This window comes from Larimichthys crocea, chromosome XV, assembly GCF_000972845.2.
Source record: "Larimichthys crocea isolate SSNF chromosome XV, L_crocea_2.0, whole genome shotgun sequence".
Lineage (NCBI taxonomy): Eukaryota > Metazoa > Chordata > Actinopteri > Sciaenidae > Larimichthys > Larimichthys crocea.
Window position 1 is genome coordinate 16,196,661 of NC_040025.1, and position 15,080 is coordinate 16,211,740.

The following is a 15,080-nucleotide window of genomic DNA, read 5'->3' on the forward strand; positions in this document are numbered from 1 at the left end:
TGAAGCATTTTTAAAGGCAGTTGACAGCCAGACTGAAGCATCTAAACACAAACAGAAGACTCATTGGGTGGGGCGTTACTGTGGGATTTTGGTGAGTGTTTACATCAAGGCTGCTGACGGTTACACGAAGACGTGTTTTGAAAATGCACATAAGTCAAATGTTATAAAACTAGCCAAATACCCAGTCTTGACCCTGTCTAATTATAAAACAACGTAAGGTTTTACTCTTCGCGCACCGCTCAGGATGGTGATGGGTGAGTGTAAGGTCACACTGTCTGTGTGTTTGTTGTCAAAGGAAAATACTCATATTTGACCTGTACAGTGAGTTTTGCACATATTGTTGATTGATTTGTACTGTCAAATGGGAATGCAATTGTGTCCATTCTGCAGAGTTGCCTTTTGTCTGTTTGAATTGCACTGGAATTTGTAGTGGAGCAGTAAAATAGGTGTTTCCACGGCAGGAAAAAAAAAAAAGAGGTCGACGTACACCAGAAACAGACAAACAAAGGTCTGTCTCAAGGCTAAAAGGTCACATATTAAAACATGCAGTCTAAGTTTTCAAAGTTGCCCTTTTCATTGTGGTTATTTTCTTTGTGTTTCAAAGGATATACAAAACCTACATTTCATTTCATTTAGCTGACGCTTTATCCAAACGACTCACAAAAAAAGGGAAGGACAATTCACGGTACATGCTACAATGTAACAACAAGTGTATTTTTGTTACACAAATCTGAAATATATGTAGATTTTACATCTAAGAACCCCATTTTAATGTATGTAATGTGTTGGTGTGTATATATATATATATAAATACTATATTAGTAATTTTTTTTTTATTGAAAAAGGTGAACTAAGCTTTATATTCGTAAGTGATTGTCCATTTCATTCTGTTCACAGTGATTAGTCCAACACATTCACGTCCTACAATTGTAATGTAATTTTGAATGGTAATTAAATGCTCCAAAAATTTGTGGCTATTGTGCTGAAGATCTGCTGAAAAAAAACAGATTATATTCCAGTGCCTTAATTATGCTAGGATGAAATCATTGGATGCCCTACTGTGCCAATACATAACTTATTTCCTCTCATGGCAACAATTTTACTTTACAGTGTTTGCAGGAGGTACTTAAATATCAAGACTAGTGGCAACCTCTTGTTAAGTAATACTTGGGAGATTCCTCTAATTTATAAATATGGGGGGTTTAGTCTCCATGTTAATAAGGCTCTTGGTAACATAATATAATATAATATTATATAATATAATATTAATATAATATAATATAAATCTGTTCCAGATTGAGGCAGCTATCCAAATCATAAATTGGTCACTTCTTTACATCCTGAAAAATCTGACATAGGACATAGCTGTATAAATTATAAAAATCCAAAGGAGCTGCTGTGGAAATGTATTTGACTTCAACTGTCTTAATGAAAAGATTATGCAATTCTACAAAGTATGTATTAAAACTGAATTGTTTGGGAATTTGATTTATCTCAGTTGGTAGAGCATTCTGCCCCATGATACAAAGGCTGAGCAGCGGCCCAGGGTTCAAATCCCGACCGGCGTCCCTTGCTGCATGCCGTCCCCTCTCTCTCTACCCACATGCCTGTCACCTTCAGGCTATCCGGTCAAAAAAATACAGTTGAAAAGGCCACAAAAAAAAACTAAATTGTTTTGTGTGAAATACATAATTAAATCTCTTAAATATTGCCTCTTGTTTTTTGTATTGTTGCACAGAGATGGTGAGACAATATTAATGTATCTCAAAGTGAAAAATAAATACAACAGTATGGATGCCATTAAGTCAAACTAGAGGAAATCACTTTTACAATAAACGTAACTTATTGACAGTAAAAAGTTTGAGAATATCGAGGGGCACGCATTTGTAACTGCAAGAACATCTTTGGAAAGCAACATGACTTTTTGAAATACGGTCAATGAGGCAGTTGTACATCTTAACTTTTGAGGTAAGTGTTTTGTCATGTTACATCATTCACAAAATATCGTATAACATGTGAAAAGTCCCACATGAGGAGACAAAAACCCATGCCTCATTTTCACCTTTTGAAATTTCTTCACATTTCAAAAATAATTACACAATTCAGGGGAAAAGCAGAAAATGACAAGCACACATGCCTATATTCCATTCACACACACCTTCTACTTATCAAACCAAGTGCATTTTTAGATTACTTTTTTCTCAAACAGGTTCAAGTATATTTTTGCTTGCAATTAAAGGAAATTAAGTTAACTAACTATGAAGCAGCAACCCCAATAACAAGTAGAATACTGAGTTTGGTCTCATTCGTGTTCCCAATATTAACTTATCAGATACTCACCATACTGTAGCAATAAGGTTTTTGGGTGCTATAAAGAAGCAGGAGGTAACATTTCATGGACTTGAGGAATATGCTGGATAAGATTGGAATTATAGCTGATTAAATACACCAAGCAGAAACAAACAACACAAATAGATAATCACAAGTGATAACTGAACAAAAAACCTGATTGATTTACATAATTAATTGTTAATTCACTTACATTATGCAAATTGGTTTAACATCTCAGCTCAACCGCCGAGTGCAAAAACCACAAAAAGAACAACGTGAGTGTAGACGCTGAACCAGTGTAACGCTGTGGATTCAGTAGAAGCCGGCTCCGTTAAAAAATACATGGTGTTGCAACTTAGATGATCAGTTATTGTGAGTGTTATGCAATTTATCAGTGCAGTAGAACAATCACAGAAAAAAAAATTGTAAAGCCATCGAGGCTTCGGCAAAGATGTTCATAATAAGCAGGGAACCTAAAAGTGCAGTCCCGTACAGGTGTACACCCTGGGCCATCTCAGTCAGACTCTTACTGTACACTACATGGCTCATGGTCTGATCTGCACCAGTATTCTAAGGCTCACTTTAAAATCCAAAGACTTTAAAACCTGAAGACCCGGTTCACCCTCAGATTCATGATTTTTTCTTTGTCCTGATAGTCTCAATGTGCGGCTGCAAATATTCTCTCTATATCTGAGGTGACTTCACACACTGTTGAACCATGCTGTAAACAATGTTTCCTACAGTAGCGTATACATACAGGAGTTAAGGCAATCCATTTCTGTGCTTCGTCTGTGACAAAAGCTCCTCCCAAAACCCGAGGCCACAAAGCTCTCAGTGCCATATAAGCTTACCTGACACAAAATACCCTCGTTCAATCACAAAAAACAAAGCTCTTAGTACATACTAAGCGACCAAATATAATTTTTAAAATGTACATGCTTTTCTTAACTACCTGTGCACATGACCTCTCAAAAGTGCTAACTAAATCACTTAGCAAAAGATGGCTAGTCAAGATTTTTGAGCACCGTTCCCCTCCAGTTTTTTTTTCTTAGTTAAGAGGAAATCCCCAAAGAAGGCACTTTTGAAGCAAAACAGACGTTTTGCTAGATGATTGATATGGGAGTGCAATCAATCATAGATGTAATTTGCCTCCACTAAACTTTAAATATTGAGGTGAAAATATTTTTCACTCCTGCTTTAGTTTAATAAATATTCTCACAATAAAATCACAAATCCTTTTACTACATTGGGATTTAAAGCAACTGATTCTGGTGCAACCAAACGTGAGCCCAAAACAAGAGAGCAACAGCCACCTCTCCTCATCCACCAACTATCGCCTCTCCTCAGCCCACCTGATGCTCTCCACGGCTGATGTGAGACAAGAACTCGTAGCGGTCCTGGTCATGGTGGCCACAAATTTGCACTCAAAGGGTTGATGGAAGCCATGACAACCATGTGGGATGGTGAACATGACATGGTCCAGGAAGAGGATGCGACGTGCCGGCAGTAGAAGGAGTGCACAGGCAGACCATCCGGTTAACACCTGCATAGTCTCCCTAGAAGAAAGAAGTGAGCCAGGGCTCCTCTTCACTATGGTGGGGGGTACAGGACACGCTCTCTCCCACTCTTGGTCCAAGTCTTTGGCCTGCTGGGACTGGAGGTGGGATGGCTGCGGGGCAGTGTGAGGGTTTGGTAGTGGGGTGGTGGGTTGTTGGAGGTACTTTGTCGGGGCTGTAGCCCTTGTGCTCTGCTCTTCTGCCTGTGCTCTCTGTGTCTGTAGAGTCGGGGCAGCCATTGGGCGAGGTGGTGGGGCTAGGGTTAACGGTTGGTTCATCAGGCCCTTCAACGCCTCCCGCCCAGCCAGGCCATGAGGCATTACTGTCGCCCTACTCCACCATGGGCTCGGGGGCCCTGAGGAGTCGCATTGCTGTTGATGGAGCCCTAACTGTGCGTAGCTTGACAGGAAGGCAGGATGGAGCTGGGACAGTGCAGTTGACCATGGTCTCCCCTTTACCCTACTGCCTTGGAGAGGTGAACCAGGCAACCACGCAGAGTCCCAGCAGGCTGAGAGCTTGTGAGGTCCCCTTCCTTCCAGAGCCAGAGACAATTCATAAGGTGCTTCAGGTAGGTCAAGGCGCATGTGCTTTCACCTATGAAGGCCATATAGCAGATATCATTAATAAATAACAGATCTCCTAGGCTGACTTCATCGCTGTATCTGGCCCATTTTCATGGAGCTAATACTTCCAAACGAACAGACTTGTTTTAGGTTAACCAAGTTCTTATTATTTCTATACTTTATCAGCCACTTACCAAGCTGAATTTACATTATCAGTAAATCAAAATTAATTGTATGATTTCTTTAAAAAAAACTCACCCAAAAACTTCTGTGGTGTTGACTCTTGCGTTTGGTGATGCTAATTAGCCAGTCTATCCACATGCTGGATTTTTTCATTCGATGGCGGGAGCACAGGTTTAGTAACTGTCTCCATATTTACTGACTCTTCACCTGAAAACCAGAAACCCAGTTGTCATCAGTATAACATACAGAAAGTATTCAGATCATCATGCAGAAAGTTACAGGTTTATTTGTCTATAAAAGTTTCATGTTTGTGCAATTTTTACCCTGTGTTATTGGTGTGTTGACTGCTGTCTGGTGATCCAAACGCCTTCAGATAACTATGCAGCGCTCTAGAGGTTCCTCCAATGTGCTCTGTTGTTTGTAGCTGCGACTGCAGTAGCTGCACTTGAAAGTTTTCCCACCGTTGGAGAAGAAACGAAAATCAGAGAAAAAATATTTGATTTCTTCTTAGATGGACAAAATAGCCAAAATTTCACACCAATAAGATGGATACTGTTGATGAATGAATGAGAAATAGCTACTATGGCAGTATTGTTTTATTTGTATGTTTGTGCGAGGGGATTTTTCTGTATATAAAAAAAAGTGGATTCCCCCCTTGATTCGCAATTCCTGAACTGTTCTATGTGGCTTGCCAATGACGCCTAACCTATCACCGCAGCTTCATACAATAGGCGTTCGGAAAGATTGACGTCAATTCGCTGAAATCCAGTTTGCACGAAGCTTTTCTTTGAAAATGAACCTCTTGAGACCCGCGGAGATCCGAGACCACTGTACCCAGACTGTAAAACCTGTTGAATGTGTGTTCACAAATTGAAAGCACCAAGAGGATTTCCTGTTCTCAGAAATTGTTAAATGTCATGTTTGTCATGTATTTTACAGTACATTTTTTTTTTTTTTTTTTTTTCACCAATTTCCTCTGAACTTCACAGAAGGGGAAATGGACCATTCAATCCCCGCCTCTAATACTTACTGTAAATTCATGCATTATACCTCGTCACAATAAGGTGACATTAGGTTGAATAAGTGAACTTATGAAAGATCTCTTCACGTCACATATTTGAGTGGTCTGGTGCTGTATTTCACGTAAATCTCACTGATTTACCTGCATGTGTGCGAGATGTCCAGCCAAGGCATCTCTCCTGCGACAAGCATAATTGCAAAGTGGGACACTTAAAAGGCTTTTTCTCCTGAGTGCAGCTTTAGGTGGCGCAACAAGTTCCCCTTCTGGGAAAGGAAGCTCCACACTGGTTACACTGGAACGGCCTCTCATCCTACAAACACATGGGTGGACAAAGGATTGAAATCATTTGAAGTATTGATATTTAGGGTGATAACGCACTGTACTTGCTTGCAATGTCATGAGCACTTTCTTGGTGGCTTTTTCCTCACCTGGGGGCTACGCTTGTGCACCATCAGCACGTGGGTCCGATGCAGATCATCCCACACACCTCACACTGGAGCTTCCCGTTGGGCAGCCTGATAGGTCTGGTGAAGCAGGTTTGGACTGGCCACTCATGGTAAACGCCTCGCTCTGTTTCTTCCTGCCCCTGCGTATTCTGCGCTCCCTTCTTCCATGGGATCCCCTCTGTCATCCTTCCTACTATCGTCCCTCACAGCCTCTCTTTTCTCTGGCTGTGGAACACCTGGTGACTCATCATCGCTGCACAGCTCAACCTTAATGGAGTTTTGCTTATATAGAGAAAGGATGAAGGAAACACATTTACTTTCATACGTAATTTAATGAAGACTTTGATAGACGCCTTGTGGCCACAATGAAACAAGGATGATAACTGACCACTAAGAGAGCGGGGTGGTGAGGACTGCTGACTGTTGGAGATCTCGCTGAAGGACCACTGCAACCCGCCATAAAATCCTGTTCTGTTGATGACTCTCCTCATTACCTGAAACACAAATATACTCACGTTATTAAAGTAAATAAAGTCTGAAGACTGTACACACAAATCGATAGTAAGTTAATATATGAACTTACCTTGTGCATATGAGCGTCCATTGCAGTCATCACATTCATTCTCTCACCAGATGCCTACAGAATAAGATTTAAAACAGATTGTCAATATTACTTTAATGATCCAATCACGCCCAACTTTCCAAATCTTCGGCACATCAAAATGCACATGTAATACTTTTAATACTAACCATATAAAATATACTTACCAGCTGTTTGTTGGTACAAGAAACAGCTAGGAAACCGATAGCTTTATGCTTTCAGTTCAAGTGTCTAATAATAAGTTCACTGTAATGAACTAATCTTGTAAACTTGGGTTCTGCCTGCTATTTCTGTACTATGTAGATTCTTCTGCACCGTGGCCAGCAATGAATAGAGCAGCTTCACATTTATAGTAAGCTAATGGAGTGTGGAGGAGGGGTTTAAAACTAATGGGGGTGGACAAAATAATGGAACACTACACTAAAAAGATCTGTGCAACCCCCAAATTTCTCTCCAAGGAAGATTTGACAAGATCTCAACAAAGTTAAAGTTAAAGTAACACGAAGTGAACTGATCCCAGGAGGGAAATGTACATCTGAAGAAGATGGAGAGGTAGAGAGGAAAAAAACGTGTAGGAAAAAAATACTGAGTGGCCTACTATAGAGACAGTATGAACAAAATCGGAGTTAGAGAACTGTATATAGTGTATTAACCTAACCAATGTGCATACATTGTGCTTATGATTATGATTAACAACATGCAGGTATATATATCGTAAACTTTATATTGAATTTATTGAGACTACATTTATATATTGTGTTTATGTATATGTATACATGCAATAGGCTACTATGTGGTTAATACTGTAGATTATAGGTACAGTTACTCCACTGCAGACAATAAAGTAAGCCATGTAGACAACACCAGTGTCCACCATACACTGGGGGTGCTGAGTTACAACATTTTCAGACATGCAGCATGTTGATTAAATGAGTGGAGTTAAGGTGATGCTCTGTTGAATTCAATGTTAAAAAACAGGCAAAAACACACAGATGTGCAGGTGCCACCTTTCGCTCAATGGATGACAACATGGACAGAGAGAGACTGAGGGGGAGAAAGGAGATAAGAGGAAAGGAGGAGGAGGGAGGAGGGAGGGGGGGAGCACAATGCATCGCAGGGAAAATTAATATCCTGGCATTGGCCACACACGGGGAGCAACAGGCTCTGATACAGCCGGGAGACGCGCCAGTCACACTAGGGCACGGCGATTAAAAAAAAAAAAAAAAAAGGAACGCACATCAGCGCAGACACTTGACTGATTTTCTACCTGACATGGACGACTGTGCAGTAAAACACATTTTCACACTAACTATCTGCTTCTATATAACCGTGACTACTTGTCTTAACTGCTCGGTGTTATTTTTATTTTTATTATTGGGGTGTATTACGGCACTACAGCTCATGGACGGTCGAGACAGCGGCGAGACATAACGGCAATTTGTTGCAGGAGTTGCCACTGTCCTAAATTGTCCGCATGAAACGCAGCTGTCATCAAACATCGAGCACGTCAAACTGGCCTGAGCTATAACAATGTTTCTCATGAGCCGTGCTATGGCACCCGACCACACGACAAATGGCATTCAGCCCTTACCAAGTACTCAAAAACATGCCGTGCTTCCGATTTCAAGCGACAATGATCTTACGAAGCGCCGCGGTGAAGTCCACAAGCCTCTTCCTTACTGGCGACCGATCGGTGTTTTCCTTTTAATTGTCTGGATAGCTGTTTGTTTTCCCAGGCGACGACAGCATCTCCGGGATTTTTTTTTTTTTTTTTTTTTTTTTTTTTTGTACCTGGAAGAACTTCCGGGCCCATGCTAGGCTACAGACTGAATAATTGTACAGTGATTGTCGAATGCATCGATGCATGTCAGCTCTGGGTACAGGTGGCAACAAATAATAATAATAAAAAATGTATTAACATTTAGGAGATCAGGAGAGCCATAGCAATCCAACAGGCGACAGTTTACTGCCCTATGTGAATATCTGTTTGAGAAATGCTGGTTTGAAGCTGCACAAGCATGCTGGATTTAGTGACTCATTCATTGGAAAATCAGACACTTCTTCATGATCAAGTTCCTCTCCCGGATATAGAAGTGGAAAATGGAGTAGGCGGGTTATTTTACAAATTCTCTTTGATGTCTGGTCATATATTTTCTTAACATATATTACATAATCCATTTTAGTAATCATGCTGTTAACTTAATGAACAGGTTCTTAGCAGTGGTAGTTTGGGGTTTAACACAGCAAGTAATCACTCAAAAAAAGGAAATTGTGTGTAATTAAACTAGTTTTTGAATGACGTGACATCGCTAACACCACAAGGTGGCAGCACGCTGCCGTTGTGAGACCAACCAGACAACTGTGGGATAAACACAATGCATAATCACTGATTAAAAAATGATAGCAAGCTCTAATTACTAGAATAAAAATTCATTATTTAGATTAATAACTAAATCACACATCTTATTTAGCCTGTATATGTCACTGTGCATGACAGTAACTGCAGTTACCCTATGTACTCTAGCAGTAGCTGTCTGAGTTGAACTCTCTGGGTCTGTCTGACCATGTGCCCTGACATCTTTGGTCACTTTTTATTCAGTGGGACTCTCTAAACTCCCTAAATCACCTCAATGTGCTCGTGTGTGATAGATCCAACTTGCCATAATCTGGGTTGGAAATGAGGTTGTTACAGTATTATTGATATACAATACAAATTCTAGCACAAATACTAATACAGCAAATCTTAGTAAAAAAGGACAACGTCATCATATGTTTAATTGATGGGTTTTATTATGCCTGATTTTAGGGATTGCTGCAGGCCCCTCACATCCATGTTTGTGCATGCTCTTGAAAATAATGACTGAAGAACAATGTGGCCAAGAGTCTCAGTGTCAGTCAGAAATGAGTGAAGTGCAACTATTTGAATCGATGAGGTCTGTGCCGGCGTAGAAGGACTTCATAAGCCTCTTGAATCTTCATAAACATTTCCTCAGCATTCTTGCTGGGGTTGTGGTCTGGATGCCACGTCTTGGCCAGCTCCTGCAACACAAATATGTACATAAAATGTACAGTATACATGAACTATAACCTTCTTAACTTGTCACTTATATAGACTTTACAGAGTTCAGAGATTGTTCACCTGCAGTGCCTCTTTCTCTCTCTCAGTGTACTCTCTGAGCAGTATTTCTAGCACCTTCTTCCAAGCTTCTTCATAGTAACTCCCACCAGTAAAAAAAACACAAGATCCGTTTAAGACAAATTGGGTTTCTTCTAATAATAACTAGATTACTTACTGAGACCACAAATCCAATCCTGTCCAGTACTGTCCATAGTTAAAGTTGATGCAAGTTGTTGCAACAGTTGGATTTTGGATCATGTCAATGAAATTACGTAGTGGCCTCAAATGGTCCCTGGCGGTGTTTTACCATTACTATAGTGATGTTACTGGATTAATAGTACTGCTGTACTAATGTGTCTGTTTTAATTTAAATGTAATTTTATGGGCTAATTTAACCATTTTATATACTTCTGGGTATGACCAGGAATCTATAAAACTCAGCTCTTTCATGAGTTCATAAAAATCGTTCTGAGAAACAGAATCACTTTTATTGGCCAGGTATGTATACACATGCAAGGAATTTGACTCCATTTTTAAAATAATAATTTAAAAAATGTATTAACATTTATGAGATCAAGAGAGCTCATGGCACCCAACAGGCGACAGTTTACTGCCCTATGTGAATATCTGTTTGAGAAATGCTGGTTTGAAGCTGCACAAGCATGCTGGATTTAGTGACTTCATTCACTGGAAAATCAGACACTTATGATCAAGTCCTCTTCCGGAAAAAGAAGTAGAAAATGGATTAGGCGGGTTATTTTACAAAATTCTCTTTGATGTCTGTCCATATAACTTCACAGAAGGGGAAATGGACCATTCAATCCCCGCCTCTAATACTTACTGTAAATTCATGCATTATACCTCGTCACAATAAGGTGACATTAGGTTGAATAAGTGAACTTATGAAAGATCTCTTCACGTCACATATTTGATTGTGTCTGGTGCTGTATTTCACGTAAATCTCACTGATTTACCTGCATGTGTGCGTAGATGTCCAGCCAAGGCATCTCTCCCGCGACAAGCATAGTTGCAAATGGGACACTTAAAAGGCTTTTCTCCTGAGTGCAACTTTATGTGGCGCAACAAGTTCCCCTTCTGGGTAAAGGAAACTCCACACTGGTTACACTGGAACGGCCTCTCACCTACAAACACATGGGTGGACAAAGGATTGAAATCATTTGAAGTATTGATATTTAGGGTGATAACGCACTGTACTTGGCTTGCAATGTCATGAGCTTTCTTGTTGGCTTTTTCTCACCTGTGTGGCTACGCTTGTGCACCATCAGCACGTTGGGTCCGATGCAGATCATCCCACACACCTCACACTGGAGCTTCCCGTTGGGCAGCCTGATAGGTCCTGGTGAAGCAGCGTTTGGACTGGCCATCTCACTGTAAACGCTCGCTCTGTTTCTTCCTGCCCCTGGATTTAGTGACTTCGTTCACTGGAAAATCAGACACTTCTTTATCATCAAGTCCTCTTCCGGATATAGAAGTGGAAAATGGAGTAGGCGGGTTATTTTTACAAAATTCTCTTTGATGTCTGTTCATATATTTCTTACATATATTACATAATCCATTTTAGTAATCATGCTGTTAACTTAATAAACAGGTTCTTAGCAGTGGTAGTTTGGGGTTTAACAGCAAGTAAGCACTCAAAAACAAGTGAAATTGTTGTAATTAAACTAGTTTTTGAATGACGTGACATCTGCTAACACCACAAGGTGGCAGCACGCTGCCGTTTGAGACCAACCAAATAACTGTGGGATAAACACAATGCAAAATCACTGATTAAAAAATGATAGCAAGCTCTAATTACTAGATAAAATTCATTACTTAGATCAATAACTAAATCACACATCTTATTTAGCCTGTATATGTCACTGTGCATGACAGTAACTGCAGTTACCCTATGTACTCTAGCAGTAGCTGTCTGAGTTGAACTCTCTGGGTCTGTCTGACCATGTGCCCTGACATCTTTGGTCACTTTTTATTCAGTGGGACTCTCTAAACTCCCTAAATCACCTCAATGTGCTCGTGTGTGATAGATCCAACTTGCCATAATCTGGGTTGGAAATAAGGTTGTTACAGTATTATAGATATACAATACAAATTCTAGCACAAATACTAATACAGCAAATCTTAGTAAAAAAGGACAACGTCATCATATGTTTAATTGATGGGTTTTATTATGCCTGATTTTAGGGATTGCTGCAGGCCCCTCACATCCATGTTTGTGCATGCTCTTGAAAATAATGACTGAAGAACAATGTGGCCAAGAGTCTCAGTGTCAGTCAGAAATGAGTGAAGTGCAACTATTTGAATCGATGAGGTCTGTGCCGGCGTAGAAGGACTTCATAAGCCTCTTGAATCTTCATAAACATTTCCTCAGCATTCTTGCTGGGGTTGTGGTCTGGATGCCACGTCTTGGCCAGCTCCCGGTAGCTGCGAGTTATGTCTTCAAGAGAGGCCTCTACTTCCAGTGATAACACCTGCAACACAAATATGTATCTAAAATGTACAGTATACATGAACTATAACCTTCTTAACTTGTCACTTATGTAGACTTCACAGAGTTCAGAGATTGCTCACCTGCAGTGCCTCTTTCTCTCTCTCAGTGTACTCTCTGAGCAGTATTTCTAGCACCTTCTTCCAAGCTTCTTCATAGTAACTCCCACCAGTAAAAAAACACAAGATCCGATAAGGCATTAAAAGAATGTACTCCAAGACACTTCGGAGCCAAGGCAGAAACCAGAAAATATCCAGCAGTGCTGCTAAACAGTCAGACAGGTAGTATAGTGTGGCTGTGGTGTTATGGAAAATGCAGTAACCAAGCGGAGCAGAGAAAGCCAGCCAGGATAGGCCGAGCACAAAAAGCCGTGGACCTGGAAAAGACAAAATAAATGTAATATTAGTAGGCCTTAAAATTTCAGAGAGAAGCAATGTTATAAAGGTATGATATTGTCATATTTGTGAGGTCACCTCACCTAGTTCCTGTTTGCTCCTGGGTTTCTGTGGAGGTTTGTACCTGCAGTGCTGTGTAGCAGTAACACTGGCAGCCAGGCTTATAGGGAGAGGTGATAAGGTGCTGCCATAGAATATTGGGGAGGTTATAAGACATGCAGTCAAGGTTTTTTGGAGATCCGAGGTCTGCTGGCCAACACTGGACACCAGATGTACCCCTGCACCCACACAGAGCGGCAGAACAATCAAGTAGAAGAAACTGAGGGAGTTCAATCCTATCAGAGCCACGGTGCCAAAGTAGATCCCAACACACACCTGTCCAGCAAATCTGACAGGGCCTACAGATGGAGGGGCCATGTTGGTAGCATCTTGATTGGCCTCAGCAACATATGCAGGCATACGTATGATCTCTCTGACCCAGCCAAAGCCAAATCCTCCCAGGGTTAACATCCATAACAGAGCATGTCTGTCTCTTCCTAAATATAAATGGTGTAGGCCCAAAGGCCCACCTACTGCCCACAGGGCATAGGCTACAATTAAACGTTTTACCATCCTTTGGCCTCAGTAGATCAGTTTCTGTAAAGAATATTAGTCATCCTTGGTGAGTCCCTGTACAGAAGGAATGAAAGAGTTTATTTTCACCTACAAGTCAAAACTATTGCTAACTAAATTTCCCTATTTTAAGTCTGCTATACATTTTGGTAGTTTTCTCTACGATGTGCTGCTGATATCCTGGCCAGCACACTCGAATGGATTTTTAATCTCTGCGATCCAGTTTCCTGGTTAAATAATATATTATATAAGAGGGATTTATCTTAGCTGGCGATGGACATTGTCATTTTAAATCATTACATAATCCAAAACATAGTAATCTGTAATTGTCCATGTTGTTACATGTGTTTTGTGAGAGAAAATATATCACATGTTGTAGCTACAAAAAGTCTGAAACTGAAGTAGGCACCAACCTTTCTCTCTAGGCGAATCCACAGTTAATCCATATCACTGACAGTTCAACTGATTTACTTTAAAAAAAATACATTTAAGACAAATTGGGTTTCTTCTAATAATAACTAGATTACTTACTGAGACCACAAATCCAATCCTGTCCAGTACTGTCCGTAGTTAAAGTTGATGCAAGTTGTTGCAACAGTTGGACTTTGGATCATGTCAATGAAATTACGTAGTGGCCTCAAATGGTCCCTGGCGGTGTTTTACCATTACTATAGTGATGTTACTGGATTAATAGTACTGCTGTACTAATGTGTCTGTTTTAATTTAAATGTAATTTTATGGGCTAATTTAACCATTTTATATACTTCTGGGTATAACCAGGAATCTGTAAAACTCAGCTCTTTCATGAGTTCATAAAAATCGTTCTGAGAATCAGAATCACTTTTATTGGCTAGATATGTATACACATGCAAGGAATTTTGCTCTCAATGTACATATACAGATATAGACAGAGATGCAGCAGAAAACAAGGGCAATAAGCTGAACAAGCACACACACACACACACACACACACACACACACACCCCACAACAACTATATATATATATATATATATATATATATATATATTATAATATATATATATATTATATAATATATATAATATATATATATATATATATATATATATACTAAAATAGTATCAACACCTTTCAATAAATGCACTCCTGTACAACAACAGCACCCGCTAAGGTAGAATTTATGGCAGACTTGTTGTAATGGATCAAATTGGAGCGTACAAGTGTACCTAATGAAGTGGCAGGTTGGTGTATAAATAACCAATAATAACATCTGTAGACAGATTAAGAATAAGACAATGGTGCATAGAGAAAATAATGCATGTAGGGGGATATGATAGTATATACAGCATGAATAGCATGTGTAAAATTGTGTATGTGTGATCATTTTTTTACATGTTCAAAGAACGAAAATGAATTTAAACAGTTAGAATAAATAATTAATAAATAAATGTATGTGAATGTTCTAGACACAGGTATTGTTGCTTAAAATCCCCAAACATCCACTAGCTTTGTCCTTAAGCCTTTTCCAGCTAATCCAAGAGGGGTTTTAGAAACTGTATTTAGTTTAGGGAAATCTTCACAACTCATAACTATAAGGAATGATATAAAAAAAACAGTAATCTGAAAATTAACCTGTAACCAAAGCTGCCAGACAAATGTAGCGGAGTAAAAATACCATTATTGCCTACAGTACTTCAGAAAATGTAGTTAATCACATTCTACCACTGACACAGGGCACATTACAGTAAATACATGAACATTTCATCC

The 15,080-nt window shown here is 39.8% G+C and overlaps 3 protein-coding genes across 6 annotated transcripts in view; all 3 read right to left on the minus strand.

The window, feature by feature from the left end:
- The window catches only part of ikzf4 (IKAROS family zinc finger 4), a 13,467-nt gene extending 5,020 nt beyond the window's left edge, over positions 1-8,447 (minus strand). The window contains exon 1 of one of the 3 annotated variants that reach the window (XM_027288924.1): positions 8,412-8,447. The gene's annotated coding sequence lies outside the window, so the exon portion shown is untranslated. Of the gene's footprint in view, positions 1-8,382 lie in introns of all 3 variants that reach the window. The other 2 variants (XM_027288923.1, XM_027288922.1) reach the window with 2 other exon arrangements.
- A 1,032-nt stretch (positions 8,448-9,479) lies between these two features.
- On the minus strand, positions 9,480-11,377 carry LOC104933368 (zinc finger protein Eos). Its single transcript, XM_027288929.1, has 3 exons — positions 11,078-11,377; positions 10,794-10,961; positions 9,480-9,740 (listed from the first exon to the last, which is right to left on the minus strand). The coding sequence occupies exons 1-3, from the start codon at positions 11,202-11,204 to the stop codon at positions 9,691-9,693; spliced, it is 345 nt and encodes a 114-aa protein (XP_027144730.1). The 5' UTR covers positions 11,205-11,377; the 3' UTR covers positions 9,480-9,690.
- A 615-nt stretch (positions 11,378-11,992) lies between these two features.
- Positions 11,993-13,942, minus strand: dnajc22 (DnaJ (Hsp40) homolog, subfamily C, member 22). 2 transcript variants are annotated; one of them, XM_027288927.1, is made up of 4 exons: positions 13,864-13,942; positions 12,804-13,389; positions 12,409-12,701; positions 11,993-12,308 (listed from the first exon to the last, which is right to left on the minus strand). In XM_027288927.1, exons 2-4 carry the CDS (start codon positions 13,330-13,332, stop codon positions 12,132-12,134), a joined length of 999 nt encoding a protein of 332 aa, XP_027144728.1. In that variant the 5' UTR covers positions 13,333-13,389; positions 13,864-13,942; the 3' UTR covers positions 11,993-12,131. The 2 variants fall into 2 exon arrangements, with proteins under 2 accessions (XP_027144728.1, XP_027144729.1); XM_027288928.1 differs by lacking the exon at positions 13,864-13,942 and adding an exon at positions 13,746-13,853.
- Positions 13,943-15,080: the final 1,138 nt, after the last annotated feature.

What these genes read in the sequence shown, in the direction of transcription:
- LOC104933368 (XM_027288929.1), bottom strand. Translation starts at nt 11,204, where the DNA reads ATGGCCAGTCCAAACGCTGCTTCACCAGGACCTATCAGGCTGCCCAAC. An exon ending in GCACAAGCGTAGCCACACAG is followed by an intron (nt 10,962 to 11,077) that starts GTGAGAAAAAGC and finishes ATGTGTTTGTAG; the next exon opens with GTGAGAGGCCGTTCCAGTGT. An exon ending in ACATCTACGCACACATGCAG is followed by an intron (nt 9,741 to 10,793) that starts GTAAATCAGTGA and finishes TTTGTGTTGCAG; the next exon opens with GAGCTGGCCAAGACGTGGCA.
- dnajc22 (XM_027288927.1), bottom strand. Translation starts at nt 13,332, where the DNA reads ATGGTAAAACGTTTAATTGTAGCCTATGCCCTGTGGGCAGTAGGTGGG. An exon ending in CAGGAGCAAACAGGAACTAG is followed by an intron (nt 12,702 to 12,803) that starts GTGAGGTGACCT and finishes TGTCTTTTCCAG; the next exon opens with GTCCACGGCTTTTTGTGCTC. An exon ending in GAGAGAAAGAGGCACTGCAG is followed by an intron (nt 12,309 to 12,408) that starts GTGAGCAATCTC and finishes TTTGTGTTGCAG; the next exon opens with GTGTTATCACTGGAAGTAGA.